We start from the raw sequence: 21,628 nt of genomic DNA on the forward strand, positions 1-21,628 counted from the left end.
CTCATGGCAGGAGGAGATGCACAAAGAAAGGTCACTGTACGTCTAGATAATTTACAAAGAAGATATGAGTCTGCTCTGATACATGCAAACAATTTCACCAACTTTATCCGAATAAACACAAGGCCCCAGGGTGATTGCAGACAGGACTGAATCACATGCATTGCTTGCCCAATCCACTGTTTGTTTGTTTGTTTGTTTGTTTGTTTGTTTGTTTGTTTGTTTGTTTGTTTGTTTGTTTAGGGAGTGATGCCCCACCCCTCAGAGAACTTCCCAGGATAGCTTACAAAAATCTCTTAACAGAATAAAATAAATTAAAACATACGGAAATGTACAAAAGCCACAGTGTACAAGCCAAGATAAAATGAATCAGTTTGCATTGAAAAGCTTGAGAAAGTGAAAAATGAAGTATTTTCCTGGTGGTGAAATGACAGGCAGCCAGGTTGTGTATCCACAGCAGTGACCCAGAGGAGGAATGACTGCTGGGAGGAGCACAGAGAGAAGAAACACCATGGTGCATCTGCAGCGGCACAACCGGACACCTTCATCTGCCCCAGCTGCAACAAAACATGCCTCTCCTGTATCGGTCTCTACAGCCACAGCAGGTGCTACAACCTTCCAACATTTACCTTTACCCTCATAGGCATATCCAACAACAAACTTTCCTAGGGAGAGCATTCCACAACCAGGGTGCCACCACTGAGAAGGTCACCTTCTTCCCATGGTGGAGGACGGAGTATGCTCACTTCTTCCTCTGTACACATAGCATATGGGGTATGGGCACTCAAATATCATGCTAAAGAGGTGACATTCCGGACTATATCTGTATTGGGGTTGTGGAGGGAGATTATGGGTGCTTTTATTGTTAAATCGTGTCAGGATGTTTTAGGAGAAATGACTCATAAATAAATAGTGTGCGTGTTTTTTAAAGGCATGCACACACCTCTACTTCCAGCATGAAATGTTTCCAGAGGGGCAGCCCCACAAGTCTCTTGCAGCAAAAACAACAGAGGCGGTCTACTTGATCCAGCTGTGCACTTTTATGTTCTATTGTGCATCTGGTGAGATGTTAAACCAAGATGACATCCACACAAGACATTTAAAGAACATGACTTCCCTCTCAAAGAATCTCAGGAACTGTTGTTTGTTAAGGCCACTGGATATTGTAGCTCTGCAAGGGATAAACTACAGTTCCCAAAATTATTGGGGGTGAGCCATGTGCTTTAAGTGTCTGGTGTGTAACGAGCCAAACAATCTTGTCTCACCTTCAAAGCTAGCACTATGTTTATAGCATAAGCCTCCACTAACTACACGCCTCTTCCTGCAAGGCATCGGGTAGGGTCTTTCTTTGTCAGGCAGATGGGCAGAAATTGTATGGCAGGCAGAAATTCAACTGATTAAGCCTTTTCTGGTATGGAAATACAGTGATGGAAAACTCTTCACCTGTTGATATTTTGTCTGTCAGACATCTTACGACACATGTGTAGTCCCCAACCTATTTTGGGATCTTACATCCCACCTGTATAAAAAGAACACAAATGCACACATGACCTGAAGGGTATGCAAATTTTATGCAAATTTATACCCTCTTTTGCAACTGAGGCAGAGAAACTAATCCATATACTAGGTCCAGAAAATCCTGCTGAACTCCCCCTGCTCCTCTCATTTTGGAGAGTGGGGGGACCTTGACTTTTACCCCAAAATCCTGCCCTAGCAACACTGCTGATCCTGGTCCATGACATTTTTCTGCTAAAATTACTCTCATCTGCCTGGTTTTTTTGGGGGAAGGAGGTATGACAGCTGTTTCTCCAAAATAAAGGTTATGCACTCATTTTTAAACAGGTTTGCCCCTCATTTATACCACTTGTGAACAATATTCATCCTGTTACAGCAAGAAAGGCCACAGAACTATAATCAAATTCTAGGCAACAAAATATTACCACTAATGATCTGTGTAAGCCAACTCTGTGAAAATGCCTTATTAATGTGAAAAGCAGTCGTTAGCAATTTCTACTATTAACATACCAATGAGCCTGGAGACTTGCTTTCTCAAGGAAAGGACATAGTACTAGATGGTGGGCATGGCCCAACAAGTTCTGCTGAATCAAGGAACATAGTAGTTTAGCCTTCTCCCCCAACCTGGTACTGTACAGATGTTGAACTACAACTCCCATCAACCCTGATCATTGGTCATGCTACTGGGGCTGATGGGAATTGGAGTCCAAAATATCTGAATAGTGCTAAGCAGAGAAAGGTGGTATAATCCAACCTTTGTCAACCTGGCACCCTCCAGATGTTTGGGAGAACAGCTCCCATCATGCTGGCTGTGGTTGATCGGAGCTGTAATTGTAATGATGGTGGTGATGATGATGACGATGATGATGGAGCAGTTGAATCTCACTTTTCAGCCAAAAAGGTGCCCAGAGTGGCTTAAGGGTAAAGGTAAAGGGGACCCCTGACCATTAGGTCCAGTCATGACCAACTCTGGGGTTGCGGCGCTCATCTTGCTTTATTGGCAAAGGGAGCCGGCATACAGCTTCCAGATCATGTGGCCAGCATGACTAAGCCGCTTCTGGCGAACCAGAGCAGCGCACAGAAATGCCGTTTACCTTCCCTCCGGAGCAGTACCTATTTATCTACTTGCACTTTGATGTGCTTTCAAACTGCTAGGTTGGCAGGAGCAGGGACCGAGTGTCGCAGGGATTCGAACCGCCCACCTTCTGATCGGCAAGTCCTAGGCTCTGTGGTTTAACCCACAGCGCCACCCGTGACCCCCAGAGTGGCTTACATATCACCAATTAAAGCAAGACAGTTCCTGCCCACAGGCTTACAAGCTAAAACAAATGACACACATGGGGAAAGGGGCAGGAAGGGAAGAGTGGGAGGGAATAAGAACTCAAATACCAATTCTTAAGCAGGCAGAGTTCAGAGTGCCTGATGGAGCTGGTCTGTCACAGCAGAACTGCTGGAGTGAGCCCTGCTTCCCACCTCTCCCGCTAAGGGAGAGATGTGGTGGCATTTTCTATGGAATGTTTTTGTAATCCAAAGCATCCTGAGGGCACCAGATAGGCAATGACTGGTCTAATGCGACACCCTTACAACAGTGACCAGACAGGTATCTCTGAGAAGCTGATACCTTCCCAGTTTTGTGTCTCAAAAACATCTGTGATTGGCATAGGCTGCCTCTGAACCTGGAGGTCAGACACTTTCCCCGCTTAATATGCAGCATCACCACCTACCCACAGGCACCTGAACATCTGGCTGAACATCTGGTGGTAGTGTGATGGCTTACACACACACAGAGAGAGAAGTGAATAGGAAAGGTGGCTAGCCGGTGTCCCAAGTGTGCGGACTACCTCTGAATGCACAAGGATTGTGAGAACAGCGAACTCACTGGAGAAGGAAGGGAGAACAATGAGCCGTTGTGAATCAGCTGCCAATCCGTTTCGGCAAGGGTCCATTTCTGAAAACGGACTAGACGCTCGCGGATCTCCCTGCTAAGACGGGAAAGCATTGCAAAGCAGGCAATTTCTGGACACGGAAGCGTGACTCGCTGGCTCTGGGGCGTCAGCGCGATCGCCACTGAGGGCAAGAGAGCTTCATGTTGTGATGAAAGCATTGCTCATGACAGATACTCTTATCTATACAGAAGGAGGCTGGCATCTGTGGCAGAGCTGTGTGTAGGTGGGGGAGAGGAAGGCACCCCCCTCCCCACACTCAGGCAGGAATCGGTTCCCCTCGCACACGTACGGACTGGCTGCCTTGCCTGCCCGCGCCCTATTTTTCCCCACCATCGATGCCCGCAGGCGACGGGTCTTCTGTCGGTCAGCTCGCCAGCACAACACGCCCATTCCCTGCCTGCGCGCAGATCGAGTGAGCGCCCATCAGATAGTGTCGCCTCGTTGCTAGCGGTGCCAATCGCAGCCCCGTCCCTTCCCGTGGCCCAGGAGCACGATGTCTTTGCGAACTTCGACCTTTAGAGCAAAACAGGTGTAAGGGAGGGGGGATGTTGACTGTGGGTATTGTGGATTATGATTACGATGACTATTAGCAATCTGCACGGGAATGTGGGGTTAGGGGAGACAGGTGGGTGGGTGGGTGGTGGCTGCAGTCGCTCTAGAGCGATCGGTCCCATTCAGTCCCAAGACACGGAGTCAGGCTAGTTTTTGTGCACGCGGAGCCCCTGCAAAACCTGCCTTCCCTAAGAAAAGGTGTACATGGAGCGCATCGCTCTGTGGATCCCCTCCTCAGGTACCTCTCAACTGCAGCCCGACCGGAGGAAGAAGCAGGCGGCGCCCACCTTGGGTCGGGGTGCGGGGAGGCGTTCAATCCTCAGGCAGGGCTTGCCTGGAAAGTGTGGGGGGATGCCGGTGGTCGCCATGACTGCTGCTGCTGCAGCAGCTGCCGCCGCCACCGCCGCCTTCAACTGAGTCGGGAGGCGCGGCTGGAGAGGAGCTGTCCATTCAGCACCACGGCGCCGCGGCTTCGCTCTTGGTAGTAGCTCAACTCTCGGGCGTTGTAGGCGCTCCAGGATGTGAGCAACGCCCGCTGACACCTTCTCCGGGAAAGGGGCTGTCTGCCTACTTCCATCACACAAAAGGTTAGGCGGCGGATCGGTTCCTGGAGCCAAGACATCTTCAGCCTGGATGAAGGACCCCGCCCCAGCGATGCTCGAGTGGTGCTGGGGGAAGTTTCACGCTCCCAAACGGGGTCGCAGCAGCAACAGCAGCTCTTGAGGTAAACGGGGGTATGAGTATTTAAAGGGCGGGGGTTCCTATTTTGGTCGAACCTGGGGAGTTGGCCGTCGGAAACCACTGTCTCTCCTCGCCCTTTGTTATGATGGAGAGCGAGAGAGACCCACACGCTTACTGAGAGGTACCTGGGAGGTAAAGCGAAGGAAGCAAGAGAGGCTTGCCTTCACTCCACTCGCCAGCGCTACAGACTTTGGGGGAAGACGCCTGCTAGTCTGTCACCTGCAGCTGTTTTGGCTGCCCATCCAACCATTAAAATCCATGCCCTATTTCCAGCAGCTCCACTCTTGCTAAAGGAGGGGCTGTGGCAGTCAAGGGCTATGCATGGTATTGTGCCAGTTACAGCACTGCCAGAGGATGTGCACGGAAAGAAAAAGAGGGGAAAGGGCCAAGGAAGCACAGGGTGTCCATTTGTGGATTTAGCACACACTAAGCGATCCCCTCATCTGTAGTGGAGAACAAAAGCTACACCTTAAAGAACGGAGCCTCTTTGTGGTAATCTGTTAATATGTGTGGGGTGCTTTGGGTGTAAGACTATTTTTTGACCCAAATTAAACACAAAAGAGTGGGGGTAGGAGTAATTAAGAATCCCCTCACTACTGGATAACACTGAATGCCTCCTTTAATTATTCCATAGGTCTTCTCTCCCTGCCCCATATAGATTTGGAAGACACTCACTATGACAGGGCTGAGTCTGAGGGATTTATCAGAGGCTGATTTTGAAGACAGTGAAATCAGCATCAATGTCGGAGGCTTTAAGAAAAAGATGAGATCCAACACACTGTTGAGATTCCCTGAAACGAGGCTGGGTAAACTGCTGAGCTGCAATTCAAAGGAGTCGATTCTAGAGCTTTGTGATGATTACGACGACACTAAGAACGAGTTCTACTTTGACAGGAACCCTGAACTTTTCCCTTATGTGTTGCATTTTTATAACACTGGAAAGCTGCATGTGATGGGTGAGCTCTGCGTGTTTTCCTTCAGTCAGGAAATCGAATATTGGGGAATCAATGAATTCTTTATTGATTCTTGCTGCAGTTACAGCTACCATGGGAGGAAAATGGAACCGGACCAAGAAAAATGGGAAGATCACAGTGATCAGGAAAGTACCACCTCTTCCTTTGATGAGATCTTGGCCTTCTACAATGATGCTGCTAAGTTTGACAAGCAACCCTTTGGGAAAGTCAGGCGGCAGCTGTGGTTAGCTTTAGACAACCCTGGCTACTCTGTCTTGAGCCGAATATTCAGTGTCCTCTCCATTGTGGTTGTTCTTGGATCCATAGTAACCATGTGCCTCAACAGCCTCTCAGACTTTCAGATTGTTAATAGCAATGGGAACTCTGAGGAAGACCCTCGATTTGAAATTGTGGAACATTTCGGTATTGCGTGGTTCACTTTTGAGCTGGTGGCAAGGTTTGCCGTGGCCCCAGACTTCTTGAAGTTTTTTAAGCATGCACTCAATCTAATTGACCTAATGTCCATCCTTCCATTTTACATCACTTTAATTGTTAACTTGGTGGTGGAAAGTAGCCCTGCTTTAGCTAATTTGGGTAGAGTAGCCCAAGTGCTGAGACTGATGAGGATATTCCGTATCTTAAAACTTGCACGGCACTCAACAGGCCTTAGATCTCTTGGAGCCACCCTCAAGTATAGTTACAAGGAGGTAGGGCTTCTCCTGCTATACCTGTCTGTTGGAATCTCTATATTCTCTGTAGTGGCTTACACAATTGAAAAAGAGGAAAACAGGGCCCTGGAGACCATCCCTGCTTGCTGGTGGTGGGCTACAGTTAGCATGACCACAGTTGGTTATGGAGATGTTGTCCCAGTGACCACGGCAGGCAGGCTGACAGCTTCTGCATGCATCCTTGCTGGCATCTTGGTAGTGGTCCTCCCTATCACACTCATTTTCAACAAGTTCTCCCACTTTTACAGGCGCCAAAAGCAGCTAGAAAGTGCCATGAGGAGCTGTGATTTTGGGGATGGGATGAAAGTTGTCCCTTCAGTCAACTTAAGGGACTACTATGCCTACAAAGTTAAATCTCTTATGGCCAGTCTCACAAACATGAGCAGGAGCACCCCAAGTGAACTAAGTCTGAATGATTCACTGCATTAGTCTCTGGTTCTAAGACCAGTTTGCATGATGGAAAACCAAGAGCTGTATTTATGTGTGTTGTTTTTCCTCACCCCGGCATCTAATATCATCAATTAAGCACCATGGGCAGGTCCACATAACCATTCTTCCTCCACCACCATCCTTTTTTTGGCAGTAATCTTTCAGTAGCAATTCATATGCACTTGAGTCTTGTGAATGGTTCATCGTACATTCGGATTTAGAGACAACATGCATTTTGAAGTTTGTTCAGCTTGTGCTAGCTTGCAATTGGAAGTGTGTTGAACCCATCACAAAGCCATGGTGCACATAAATACCAACACATGCAAAGGGCCACCTAATGGGAAAAATGGTTGTGGGAATACACTTACTTTGGCAATTGTGAAGAATATAAAGTTTACTTACAGAACGATACGTGGTGCATTTTCACCTAGCTACATAGAAACAGCCTCCTGGTTTTTCTATGCAGCTGTATTTGTCTCCATGACGTTTAGTGCTGGTGATGTTGAGCTTCTTTGTCACATGCATATTTTGCTTTGGAAGTCCTTGTGAGAGAACCGAAAAGAATATTTCCAGGAAGACTACAGAAACAAATCACCTGCAAAGCTGGAAATGTGGCTATCCCAGTTCCATGTACGCTTGTGATACAGTAAAAAGGCTGCACAGTTAAATCACTCCTTTGTTTAAGGCCATTATAAAGCGGCTATAACACCCAGATTGCATTTCCAAAACCACTTGCCGCTATCATACTTTACTAGTTAATTGAGAATTCACTTGGGGAATCACTGCCCATTTATGAGAAGTAAAGCTGTTGTAACCATAATTGTGCAGCTTCAATTGAGTTTGATTATTCTGAAGAAATGGGAAGCAATTGTCAGCAACCCCTACCCTAAAGTGTGATAGAATATTGGGAGAGAGTGACAGAATGTTGGGGATTGATCGATAAATAGACAGAATGATTTCCAAGACCATCCAGTAAGTGCATATTTTTATTTCTTCTGGGTGTCATTGATAAGACTCTCGTTCACAGGAACTGATCTGTGATGACAGATTTCAAAAACTTATCTCCCATCAGCTCCTGCTCCTGAAACATGCATTAGGCCACTCTCTCAAAAGGAGCCTTAAAAAGAAAGAAAGAAAATACCCACTTTTGTGCTGAAGGAAATATTTAAGGCCTAATCTCCCTAGACATCAGAAACTGATACCAACTCTTAACTTCAGTATAATCTTTCATGCTCAGAATTTACATCTCTCTTTCTCTCTCTCTCTCTCTCTCTCTCACACACACACACACACACACACACACACACAATGTCTGAGCTAAGGGATCAACATTAGAAGATATTCTTACAGCTGACTAGTAAAAAGAAATACACCAAATCCAGTGGTAAAGGCAGCAATGTAATATGCAAGCTGACAACTTGAATGGCTTTAAAATAGATTAGACAAATTCATGGCGGATAATGTTATCAGTGGCTACTAGCTATACTCTGCCTCCACAGAGTATTGTGGACACAATTCTCTGCTTTCACAGTGGGAGGCATATACTTCTGAATACCAGTTCCTAGAAACCACAGAAGCAGAGAGTGCTCTGGAACTTAGGTCCTGCTTGCTGGTTTCCCACAGGTGTTTGGTGGTCAAGCATTGTGAGAGCAGGATGCTGGACTAGATGGGCAATTGGCCTGATTGAGCAGGCTTTTCTTATGCTCTTTGTTTCTGAGAGGGAGCCACAGGTTCCAATGAGAAGGATGGAGAGAACACATTATATTTTAACATTTGAATGGGAGGCCATTTCCTAAGGGGACCTAAATTCATGTTCAGGAGGCTTACTGTGAAACAAATAAACCATACCCATAAAGAGAGCACAGTTCTATACATCTCTACTCATATGTAACACCCACTGAGTTCAATGGGGCTTGTTTCCAGGTAAGTGGTTATAGGACAGTAGCCTCAAACAATTATCTCAAGCAACGGTTCTCAAACTGTTGTCTATGGACCACCACTGGTCCACAAAGTTCATTCAGGTGATCCACAGTAAAAATACAATAAAGAAATCATACAGCATCTAACACAGAACATTACATTTACTACAACTGGCAGAAAAACAATTGACTGGTCATCCAAGACCCTCAGCATTTTACAAGTGGTCCAGGGGGCAGGGGGGAATTTGGGAAACCACTGATCTAAAAATTCTGGTTGAAGGAACCTAACTGATCTCTTAGGGAAGGCGGTTCCACACTACAATGTCATAATATATATGTTGGCCAGTCCTACCATTAGACAAAGTGAGTCATGCTCCCAGCCATTTTCCTCTGTTAGAGGTCAAAGCGGCATATGCTCCATGGTTTGTCTTGCCACTGCCACCATCCTCTTAGAGGATATGGAGGATGCTATAAGCTTACCAATGATGAAACAAGATTCAAGCGCCTGTTGAGTCAGCTTTTGTACAAGGAAAGGAGAGGGGAAACCATCTTGTCCTTTACCTCAGGCAGCAAAATACTCCGGGCCAGCCCTGCACATACACAAGGCTAAAGAGATGTTGGCACTACCCTTTGAGTCCATGCTTTCACCAACCCAGAAGTTCATTTCCAAGTTGAAAAATGCTGTGACCTTCTCAGCTGGTGGCCCTCTCTCAGCTTGCGACAGCATTCAAACCATATTAGATCAGCATTCAACTAGACTGAAAGTTGTTTGCATTGTATGGGAGTCTGGGTGGTCTCAGAGAATGTTTAATGCTAAATAGTCCAGCACCATACATTGCATGGAAATAAGTCTCACTGATTTCAGCAAGACTTATTTCTACATCATGGACACATCCCCAATCTGGGGAATAAATTCTTCTGCACACGCACACACTTCCAAAACTTCCCCCAACTCTGAAGTGACTCTTACCAACATGTGTAATTCTGGGTGCTTATCAGGATCCTTGCAGAGCTTTGGATCATGGTGCAAGATTAGGCAGCTTTCCTATTTAAGAACTTGTGTTAAAAGGACTGAGTCACTACTGATTACTCCTATTTCTGATCAGGTGTAGAAGTGTGGTGTGATTTACCCTCCAATGTGGCAGGACCATAGAGTCTGCCAGTTTACCAAATGGTTTACATGAACATTATGTAAAGCTACTACTTGTTAAATGATTGTGTGTAGTCACGAAAATGAATGGTCCTACTTGTGATTTGTTGGATTTAGTGTTTTGATAGCTGCCTTGGACCGTGTCAAACCACATGCCCTTCCAGCTCAGTTATTTGTCTACTCTGGCAGTGGTTCTCCAGGGTCTCAGGGAAAGTATTTCCATCAGGTGCCGCCTGATTCTCTTAAAAATGGAAATGCCAGAGATTGAGCCTGGGATTCTCTGCATGCCAATTGTGTGCTCTACCCACTAGGGTAGGATCTCTCCTTATTTATGCCTCTGTATTAAAAGTCAATACATTCATCAAACTAGAAAGACTTGCATTATTTACAAATTAAATCTTTCTCAAGCCATGTCCTCAGAAGAAAAATGTGAGTGAGAGATCGGGGTGAAATAATTGAGGGCATCGGGAATTATCCTGAGGCAGCTGGAGGTTAAATGAGAAGTTTGTGTTTCTGATTCCCCCCCCCAACAAATCCTAATCCCATTTTACCACTGAAGGGTTGAATTGAAAGTGTATATAAATAATACAGCAGGTAGAGTTTTAGTACAGTATATATGAGTTATATACTGACCAAGCCAACCCAGTATATAACCCATATATACTGGGAAAGTTTGGTCAGTAATGAGACTCAATAATAATAATAATAATAATAATAATAATAATAATAATAATAATAAATTTTTATTTTTTATTTTTATTTATAGCCCAGCTCCCAACAAAATATTAAAAACAGGATAAAACATCAAATATTAAAAACTTCCCTAAACAGGGCTGCCTTCAGATGTCTTCTAAAAGTCAGATAGTTGTTTATCTCCTTGACATCTGATGGAAGGCTGTTCCATAGGGTAGGTGCCACTACCAAGAAGGCCCTCTGCCTGGTTCCCTGTAGCTTCACTTCTCGCAGTGAAGGAACCGCCAGAAGGCCCTCGGAGCTGGACCTCAGTGTCCAGGCTGAACAATGGGGTGGAGATGCTCCTCTTAATCTCAGGGTCATGGGTTTGGGCCCCACATAGGGCAAAAAATTCCTACATTGCAGGAGGTTGGGCTAGATGACCCTCAGGGTCCCTTCCAACTCTATAGTTCTATGATTCTAAATGATACATACTTGAATTATCTGACCTGGGCCTCATCTAGATGTGTGGAAATTGCCAAAATCCTTGTGGCAAAAATAATGACCACTTACCGGCTTGAACCCAGGAGCGGCAACTGCGATGCGGTTCAGCAGTCAGGAGTCGGGGGTGATTCCCTGGTCTTCCCGCACAATTGATGGATGATGTCAAATGCAAGCCTCATTCCAAAGGCAGTTAAAAAAATTAAAACCCCTTAGATTTTTCCTCACTGCTGTTTTGGCCAATGGCAAGAATTAATTTCTTTGGTATTAAAACAAAAAACTCCCTGGATTCTTAAATCCAGTTAAAAAAATTAAAACCCCTTAGATTTTCCCTCACTGCTGTTTTGGCCAATGGCAAGAATTAATTTCTTTGGTATTAAAACAAAAAACTCCCTGGATTCTTAAACCAACTATCCTTTTAACTTCTAGCCCAAAGGAGTTGCAAGTTCCCTCCAGGTCACAGATTCCTCCAGCTTTAGTCAGGAACACAGGGAAGCTGCCATCTGCTGAGTCAGACCATTGCTCCACCTAGTTCTACATTTTTGGAATGGGTTGGCAGAGGCTTCACGGGCATCTGTAGGAATTTTTATGGGGTGCGGGTATGACTAAAACACTGAAAGTTTCTCCTTTTTAAAAACCCGAGAAGAATAATGGCTGTACATTTTCCTTGTATCTCAGGTTCTACAGGTGCTAGAAACGTCCTCTTTTAAATAAATGAAAGCTTGAACTATTGAGATTATGGTTCATCAAGAAGGGGTATGACAACTGCCCCCCCCACTCTTTGCAGACACCCATAAGTGGCTTTCCAGAGTTTCAGGCAGGATTGACCCTTGGGCACACAGGACACATGCCCTGATGCTGAGATATGACTTTTCCCCATTAGTCACATTTGGGGCACATAAATTAGTTTCAGATTATTCCCTGTTATAGTTTGATTATTGACTGAGGCTAGGCTTCGTTGAAACTGCAGAAATGGGTTTAAATATTCTCAACGTTGCATTTTACTACGAAAAATGAATGGCTCAACAGAGACCAATGTCTGTTTTTATTGCATTGTTTGGAAGAAATTTTCATTAATGCTTTTAAATGCATTCAAGTGCTTTGATTAATATGGGCTTAACAAATAAAACATGTTGCAGTTTAGCCTGAAGTCACTGTCCCAGTTCAATAGAATAACTAACAATGCTACAGTGAAACTTCTCACACCATGAGTTTAGAAAATGATGACTCATTAAGACTTTATTTTGCCAGTGAAACTGTTGGGTTGAAATATGGAAACTATTTTAAAAGAACGAGCCAAGCACACATCTATCAAAACTGTAGCAAACTGGACGCACTGAATGCAAAATTCCCCAAACCTGGAGAATGACAGAAGAAAATAAACCACAGGCCAGTCTATGGCTTACATTGTTTTCTGAGAAGACCAAAGTGAAGACTTAGCCAAGTAAAGGACCCCATTCCTTTACAAGTAGTAACTGATGAAGCAGGAAAATAACAGGGGGTGGGGAGGTAGATGCCTGGGTCACATCCATACCATACATTTAAAGAACATTTATACCACCTTAACAGTCATGGCTTCCCCCAAACTTGGTACCTCAGGTTAAGAACTTAATTCGTTCTGGAGGTCCGTTCTTAAACTGAAACTGTTCTTAACCTGAGGTACCACTTTAGCTAATGGGGCCTTCCGCTGCCACCGCTCGATTTCTGTTCTCATCCTGAGGTAAAGTTCTTAACCTGAGGTACTATTTCTGGGTTAGCGGAGTCTGTAACCTGAAGCGTCTGTAACCTGAAGCGTCTGTAACCTGAAGTGTCTGTAACCCGAGGTACCACTGTAGTCCCCAGGTTTTAGTCCATTAGAGCAGGCTGGGCCTAGCATCAGATGCAACCCAGAGGAGCTATAAGTTGACAGAGGGGGAGACAAGAAAGGCAAAGGAGGATTCCCATTTCTACCATTTTGGCCAGTCCTGTGTGAGGCACCGTTTCCATGCAGCAATTGCTGACAGGGTCAAACTAACCTATGTATAAATAAGGATCCTTCTCGTGCTCATTGGACATTGCTGGGGGCAGTGCTGCTGCCTGTTATATCTTTGCAGTGTAATCGCTGATCTGCTCGTTGTTGTGTGCCTGCTTGCTCTCTCTCTCTCTGTGCCACTTAAAGAACACATATCTGGCCTCAGTGGAAAACACTGAGCACATGTGACTATGACTGTATCTGTATATAAATGGGATCTTTAGCATATAAGTGTATTCAGATTAAGGCACTTCCAGCTGAGCAACTTACTTTGTTAAAAGGATTACAATTTGTTATGGAACTGAGGCTTCTGATATAAAGTCAACTTGTGCCACTGGGGGGGGGGGGGAACATATCATACATCCCTTTTGGCAGCCTAGGAATTGTTTTAGAATTTGCAGTGAAGTAATTAATACTTGCTCAGGTTTAGTGAGAGTCAACATTAATTATATTAGCTGCTAATTGTACTTTTCAGCAGACTTAAGGATTTTTTTTTTTGTAGTGGTTTAACAATGTGTTTTCACTGATTAATTGATCAAGCAATTTGCAAATTCAATTCTATACCACCTTAATGCACTTCCTGGAAGTTCTTGTAGTTTCAAATATCAAGAAATTGATCACAGATTAACCCCCATACAATGTCTCCTGAATCCAATTACATGAGTCTATAGCCAGTACTAAATGGGTGCTTTCCTCTGGAAAAAGCAGGAGTTAAATCAGTTGTGACTCATGAGTCTTTACTTATTATTGCACTTATTATTTGCGTTTCCATTACAAAATGCACCCCAAAGCAACTTACTCAATGCATTCTTACCTCATTCTTCAGCAGAAAAGGCTCCCAGAGTAGCTTACACCAGATCAGTAACTAACAAGACAGCCCTTGCAGGCTTACAGTCTAAAAGACACAACACAAAAGGAAAAGAAGAGAAACAAGCAACCTCAGGCAACAGTTCTTAAAGTTACAAGGTTCTATATAAACCAGCTGAAATGGTAATAGTTCAGGGAGAGGAGAGCTGGTCTCTCAACACAGCCAATGGAATGCCTCGCTTTTCCATCCCTCCTTCTGACGGCTGATCCTAGATGACCACTGAGATTTTACATGCCTTAAAACTGGCCTTTGGAGCTAGTTTGCTAGCAGATTGGTTGGGAGGCAAGTCTGAGTTATAGCAGAGGTGGACAAATTGTGGCCTTCCAGATGTTGCTGCACTACAACTGCTCCCATCCCTCCCTATTGGCCAAGCAGGTAGGAGCTCATGGGAAATGGAGGCCAACAACATTGTTTTGTGTGTGTTACTATGTTGTGTGTTCTTTCCCAGCCAGCCAGATGGGCGGGGTAGAAATAAATTTTTATTATTATTATTTCTGTTTATATTGCAAAATGCCCTGTGAACCTTGGATGAAGGGCAGCACCTCAAGGACCAACATCTGCCCACCCCTGAGCTTCATGGAGCTTGGAAGTTTGGTTTTTCCCTTTTCCTCCAGTACTGGAAACAGTTATTACCTTATTTAAGGGACCTGGGCCTGACACTGAATAGAAGCAACAAACTCCTTCATACTTGCAGGAAGCTACTGTAATGAAGCAAACACTAGAAATGTGTTCTCTATAATCAGTTATGGTGGACCGTGGGCGCCACAGTCTCAGAATGAAGTCTTACCCAGGCCCAGATATAGTCACAAGGGGCAGACAGTAAGCACACTTTCCTATGCAAAGAATCCCATACCTTGAAATCTGCTATTGTCTAGAGAGTGAAGTAGTTGGATAATGGTTCAGAGGAGATGAATTCATGGTGGAACAACCCAATGCTACTGAAAGTGACATGTAGCAACCCAAAATTGTAATAGATACAAAAATAAAAATAATTATCACCACCCACCCCTCACTTGCACATCCCAGGGCAGGTTAAAACAATTTAAAATTCAGTACAGTGGTACTTCGGGTTAAGAACTTAATTCGTTCTGGAGGTCCGTTCTGAACCTGAAACTGTTCTTAACCTGAAGGCCACTTTAGTAATGGGGCCTCCCACTGCCTGAGCACCGCTGCCACACGATTTCTGTTCTTATCCTGAACAAAATTCTTAACCCAAGGTACTATTTCTGGATTAGCAGAGTCTATAGCCTGAAGCATCTGTAACCCAAGGTACCACTGTATTAAAACAGTTAAAACAGATTACATTAACGGGAATAGGGTGGGTCCTGAACACACTAGTATACTAACATATATTAATGTTCAATAAACATGCTAATTTGCCAGGATGTGGACAGGCGGAGCCAACAATGGGGAAAAAACCCAAGTTTTATACATGGGTATAGCCAAGATTAGGGACGCGGATGGCGCTGTGGGTTAAACCACAGAGCCTAGGACTTGCTGATCATAAGGTCGGCGGTTCAAATTCCCGCGACGGGGTGAGCTCCCTTTGCTCGGTCCCTGCTCCTGCCAACCTAGTAGTTCAAAAGCACGTCAAAGTGCAAGTAGATAAATAGGTACTGCTCTGGCGGGAAGGTAAACAGCGTTTCCGTGTGCTGCTCTGGTTCACCAGAAGCAGCTTAGTCATGCTGGCCGCATGACCCGGAAGCTGTACACCGGCTCCCTCGGCCAATAAAGCGAGATGGGGGCCGCAACCCCAGAGTCGGCCATGACTGGACCTAATGGTCAGGGGTCCCTTTATCTTTACCTTTATAGCCAGGATTTATTGGGGGGGGCAGAACCGAGTTGTCTGTGATGCAGTTGGTCAGTTAATCTGGCATTTCCATTTATTTACTTGATTTGGGGGGGGGGGGCAGCTACGCCCATGGCACTTCCTGATTGCTGAGGGATAACAGTGTGGATGAGCTAATGGCCTCATGTCCAGCTTGTGGACTTCCCATAGGCATTTGGTCAACCAATGTGAGAACAGAATGCTAGACTCATTTACTGACAACAGCAAAGAACTCCAGCAGAATCTTAACTAAATTGTCTTTCTGGAGGGGGGTTGTATTTTATTAAGCTGAGTATTAATGAAAAGTGGTCCCTTCTGTTCCAAACCGCCCCCCTCCTTGCCAGTAAACAGAAGGCACAGAGTTCTCATTTTCTCTTTGGTAGATTGGGGACTCGGCAAAGCAGCAATAATACTCAGAGGTGCTAAATCAATATGACATGACCTTTCGGCTCTTGCACAACAAGTCCTCTCCCCCCAGGCCCAGCTGTGCAATTGTTCCTAGTGACGTGCTTCTCAAACTGACTGTCCTTTACTGTATCGGTTATTTACTTTCATTGACAACAGGCTTTGTGGTCGTTGTTGTTTTAAGTTTCCTAACTCTGTCTAACGGCACTTGGATAGCATTCATCTTGCTGTCACCATTTCTGTTCCTTGGAAAGCTCTCACACCACAGCTCTTCCTTTGGTTAGCTTGCCTGACTTTCAAAGAATTTCACCTGGGGTGAATTTGGTCCAGTGTTTCTACTTTCCAGCTGTGTGCAAGGAGGCAGAGATGTAATGACATCCCCCCCCAGGCTTTTAGAAGTATCTTAAGCAAAACGTATCCTAAAGAGAGAACAAGTATTTTCCATCAGAGAATAATAAGGTACTGTATTAAGAAAAGAGACAGCACATAAAGAATTATATAGAACAAATTGCTGGCTTCTTTTCTATCTAAGAGTCTCCCCTAAGCCTTCTATTGTTTTGTTTTAAACACTGGATCCTGTGTCGGTCCAGAAGAAACTTTTCATAATCCACAGACAGGCAAGACCAACCAAAATATCACAAAAATACTGAGCCAGCTTTTGAGTTCTCTGCAAACTTTAAGTTAAGCAAAATGGGGGAGGTGTTGGGTTGATGTTGAAACCTCAAAGACTTCATTTAAAGCAAGGCTGAAGGTGGCATTTGAGGGGAGATCATATTCTTAGGGTGCAGTCCTACATCCACTAGCCGGGGAGTAAACCCATGAAACTCCATAGGACTTACTGCTAGGCAGACACCAAAGGATCTGCACTGTTAATTGAACTACAGTGGAACCTTGGTTGTCGAACGTCATCCATTCTGGAAGACTGTTCGACTTCTGAAATGTTCAGCAACCGAGACACAAAGTGCTGTCGGCAATTTCCATTGAGAAAATTGAGAAACGCGCCTTGGAAGCCATTCGACGTCTGAGGCGTGTTCGAAAATGGAAGCAATTACTTCCGGATTTTCAGCATTCGGGTTCCAAAACGTTCGGCTTTCGAGATGCTCAAAAACCGAGGTTCCACTGTAGTTTTTACTATAAGAATGGGGAACGTGTGGTGTTCTGGAAGCTGTTGGGCATTGACCCCGGTCATATGGAATCAAATTCTATTTCAGCCAGGAAGCTCACACAGGAGCATGGGTGAAACAGCCACTCTCTCAGCAAAAACTTTTGCACCAAATTGAGGTGCCTCTTTGGAGCTCAGTGTTGTCTGGCTTTCAATTTCATCTGGGGTTTTTTGTTTTTTTTAATGTTTCCTGAATATATTTACAAACAGAAGCATTCTGCTGGGTAACAGCTTGTAATACAGTCCTTGTGGCCTGGATGAGATATATATCAACTAAGCTACATATACTCAAATCCCTAAATAGTTTGGTTATAAATTCTGCAGTTTTAAAGAGGAATAATACCCTCTATATCTATTACACAAACACTCATATACACATTCCTGTTAACATTCCTGATTATTTCCCCTCCACATTTGACCATGGAACACCTGACAGCTTTGGGTATATAAACAGAGCTGATCATTTCATTTACCAGTTGAACAAGGTTTAGGTTCAGCAAATCCTTGCACAGAACAATCGAGTAGCTACCAGTAACTTAAGGAATATTGCATTACGGAAGATAAACAAACCTGGATGCCATCGGATTTCCCTTAAAGTAGAGCAATCAAGTCTTCAATACCCTTGACTAATAGAAGGGACCACTACGAAAACAGCCTATGGTTACATTCAGTCAACAATTTGTATCATATGTGCACAACCACAATCATCACACTTAAAACTTTTCTCCTGCTCAGAAGGATTTTCTACCAACAGGGCAGACATTTCTCATGCCCAAGGACAAATGAAAGCTTATAGTCACAGGAAGATATTCAATTTTTATTGATTACTAATTAATTATGACTATTGTTTTTTATTTGCTAAGCAGCAGATCCTCAGCAAGCATTGCATGAGAAAGTTGGGCAATGCAATGCACCATTCTTTACCCCTCCTGTTACCCTTCACACTAGCATAAAGGCAAGTATCTGAAAGAATTACCATCAAATGGCATTAAGTTGTTTCAACTTTACAAACGTATCCTGAGAAGTATATGGTGAACAGTGACTCCTTCCCATCTCTTCATAAAGGTAAAGGTAAAGGGACCCCTGACCATTAGGTCCAGTCGTGACCAACTCTGGGGTTGCGTCACTCATCTTCCTTTATTGGCTGAGGGAGCCGGCGTACAGCTTCCGGGTCATGTGGCCAGCATGACTAAGCCGCTTCTGGCGAACCAGAGCAGCACACAGAAATGCCGTTTACCTTCCCGCTGGAGTGGTACCTATTTATCTACTTGCACTTTGATGTGCTTTCGAACTGCTAGGTTGGCAGGAGCAGGGACCGAGCAACGGGAGCTCATCCCGTTGCGGGGATTCGAACTGCTGACCTTCTGATTGGCAAGTCCTAGGCTCAGTGGTTTAACCCACAGCGCCACCGTTGTAGAAATGCTCAGCCCAGCATTCCTTGCTGAGCTAGGAAACGGAAAAGGGTTTAAGGAAATCCAAGAAGCACTTGGTGGGAATCTACAAAAAGCCATACAAAAGAATGGTACCCTTTGGCTGTATCATTTTATACCCCTTGAGTGTTTAAAATAACAAACAGAAGGCTGTAGATACAGTGCAACAAAAGTGTACAGTCGTACCTTGGAAGTTGAACCGAATCTATTCCGGAAGTCAATGTATGTGGTGGACATGTGGGAAAGGGCTCCATTCTGAGGAAATATTTGTTGAAATGAAAATAAGTACCAGACAAAACCCTTTTACACGTGCAGATATCGCTCTGCTCAACCTTTTTACAGGAGATAACACTAACTTGCCTTTCAAAGCCCTAATAAGTTCTCTTTCACTAGCGGCCAGGCTTGTACTAATGAGATACTGGGAGGGTGCTTCTTTGACAAATTGGTGTAATAAAGGATGGCAAATAGCACTTGAGGAAAAATGGACTAATAAATAAAATTAGCACAAGGTTTGAAGCATAAAGACTTTTGAACCAGATTAGAACAGCTTTATTACGTTCATGGCTAAAAATGGAGGACTCCCCATTATAAAAAAATTGTTTAGCACAAACTGTATATTACCTGCTCTACAAATGGTTGTCTGGGATAGGAACTTACTACCTTACTTGGATGTCGTTTTTGACGTATTGCCAAAACTTCATCTTCTGCATCAGTATGGGGTATTTTATTGTATGTTTGTACAATGTAATATGATGTCATAATTTAATAACAACATTTATATATGTAAAAAAAAAGACACTATTTCAGGGACGATCGAATTGTAAAGCAAGAATGTTTGGAAGGCCACAGATCCCCCACCCCCAACCTATTGTTGACTAAAGTGAAAATGGGCCTGCTTTTTGAGAGCACTTCAGAAAAGGAACATTTCGTTCCCTGTTTTACTTCCTTTTTTAAAAAAAAATGATGTTCCAAATTACCATTTCCCTGCTTTTACGTTTAGCTGTTAACTGCTATACAAATAAGCACTGACAATTCTGTTTTATACTGGGGGGGGGGAGAAAAGGCAACACAAATTATCTCTGAAAGAAAAATGTAGGCTCTCAAACTTGCAACATGTATAGTGTTAAAATGTCACAGTATTTTCGATGGTAGACTGCATTTTTAATACAGGCAGTCTTGTGCAAAAAGGAAGGGAACAGGCACACCAAATAAACTATAAAACATCCACCTACTTCTACATGTTGCAATGTAATTTAACCACTAAAATCATCATAAAAAGTTGATCAGACAATGTAATCACAGCTTCTTTCACTTTGCAGAATAGGTTTTTGGAATAGGTGCTTCTGACTTGATTTTGCTTCAAATTCGGGATAGAAAATTTGTTATACCTTCTAATGAGCTTCAGAAGTAGTTGTTGGGGGGTGGTTTTAAGGCCACACAAATTCCCTGCATATTGTAGCATGCAGTTCTACCGTGCAGCTACACCTAAGGGAATTATTCCCAAACAATACTTTAAAAACAAGGCAGTAACCCAAATTCATAAGATTCATAAGATTGAATAGTACCGGTAATTGAGTGAGATCCAGCAGAGCACGAGGTGGTGTCCACTCATCCAACACAGCTTCTCCTTACTCTCTGCCCCCACCCACCCACCTGCAGCTCCCTGCAGGCCCCAAAGGGGTGGGGCTAGAGGATTTCCTTTTGATGTTACCCATTGTGTGATAGAACTCATGATCACACCTGAACTCCACTATCAACTTCCCCCCTCCTCAAGTTGAATGGAACTGACTTTCTCACCAGTATGCTTTCCAAGTCACGTTTTGGCTTTGTATTACCTAACCTCTGCCTTTTGTAAGATGGGCAAACTAAGAATAGAGGAAATGTGTTATTTTTCTGATCATTATAGTCTCACTTTTTGCATAGGGAATTCCCTATTTAAGGGAATTAACCAAGGTAGCAGAACATTCCTATCCAGAGAGAAAGTGAATATTTCTAATTTCCAGCCGCTATGTACAAATTACAAGGGATGGCTCTACTGGGCCCTACCTGTAGGCTCTGGTCTGAAGGCACAGTATATCACCTTGAGTTCTACTGAAGAAAAGGGTAAAAGAAAAGGGTATGAGCTTCCCAGGAACATTTCATTGACTGTGGCAGATGTTGGAATAAATGTTGGAATAGATGTTTGATCTGATCCACCAAAGCCATTCCTGTGTTTTTAGGCTGGGACATCCCCTTCACTTCCTTCACAAGCCTTCACTTCCAGGGTTGTGTTATGAATTCAGAACCAAAATCAACTACCCAGTGACAGTCCATCTTTCTGGCTTATCCAATGTGTCTGACAACTTGAGATAAATAAGGTTTTATTACAGAATACACAAAACAATGAGTACACCATTTTAAGCATTTTTCAAAAGAAAGTGCTTATGTCCAGTGTTGTTTTAGACTTTGTGCAAACTATTCAAGGTCCTTGTGACTGAAAATTATTACAAGGTGGGGTGGTTTTGTTCACAACACTAGGCTGGATTCCTCTGTTCAGCAGATATTTCCCTGATGAGTGGTTAGATAAATTACTGTGGAAGAAGTTTTAAATGGCTACAACACATTTTGTAAGATAATCCATCATGCATCCATATTGTGTTAGCAGCCTATAATTATGTTTTCCATTGTTAATCAAGTCAGTCTTATTCTGGGATCTGTTTTCATCAGCTTAATAAATAATCATGTTATTGAAACTAGTATGTGTAAAAATAAAACTGCATTGTTGTACAAAGTAGTTAGTTGGCAGGCAAGATATATGTCTGGAAATGCAGTAGTCTCTTGT

At 43.8% G+C, this 21,628-nt stretch overlaps 1 protein-coding gene across 2 annotated transcripts; it reads left to right on the forward strand.

Moving 5' to 3' along the window:
• The first annotated feature begins 3,102 nt into the window (after nt 1-3,102).
• On the forward strand, nt 3,103-10,033 carry KCNS2 (potassium voltage-gated channel modifier subfamily S member 2). Of its 2 annotated transcripts, none has more exons than XM_083624196.1 (2): nt 3,103-3,987; nt 5,386-10,033. In XM_083624196.1, exon 2 carries the CDS (start codon nt 5,428-5,430, stop codon nt 6,859-6,861), a length of 1,434 nt encoding a protein of 477 aa, XP_083480322.1. In that variant the 5' UTR covers nt 3,103-3,987; nt 5,386-5,427; the 3' UTR covers nt 6,862-10,033. The 2 variants fall into 2 exon arrangements, with proteins under 2 accessions (XP_083480322.1, XP_083480321.1); XM_083624195.1 differs by having other exon boundaries at nt 3,135-4,734.
• The last annotated feature ends 11,595 nt before the right edge of the window (nt 10,034-21,628 follow it).

This window comes from Podarcis filfolensis (assembly GCF_964270895.1).
Source record: "Podarcis filfolensis genome assembly, chromosome: 7".
NCBI classification, from domain to species: Eukaryota; Metazoa; Chordata; class Lepidosauria; order Squamata; family Lacertidae; genus Podarcis; species Podarcis filfolensis.

Bases quoted from the DNA above. Each gene is read 5' to 3' on its own strand.
- KCNS2 (XM_083624196.1), top strand. From the start codon at position 5,428: ATGACAGGGCTGAGTCTGAGGGATTTATCAGAGGCTGATTTTGAAGAC.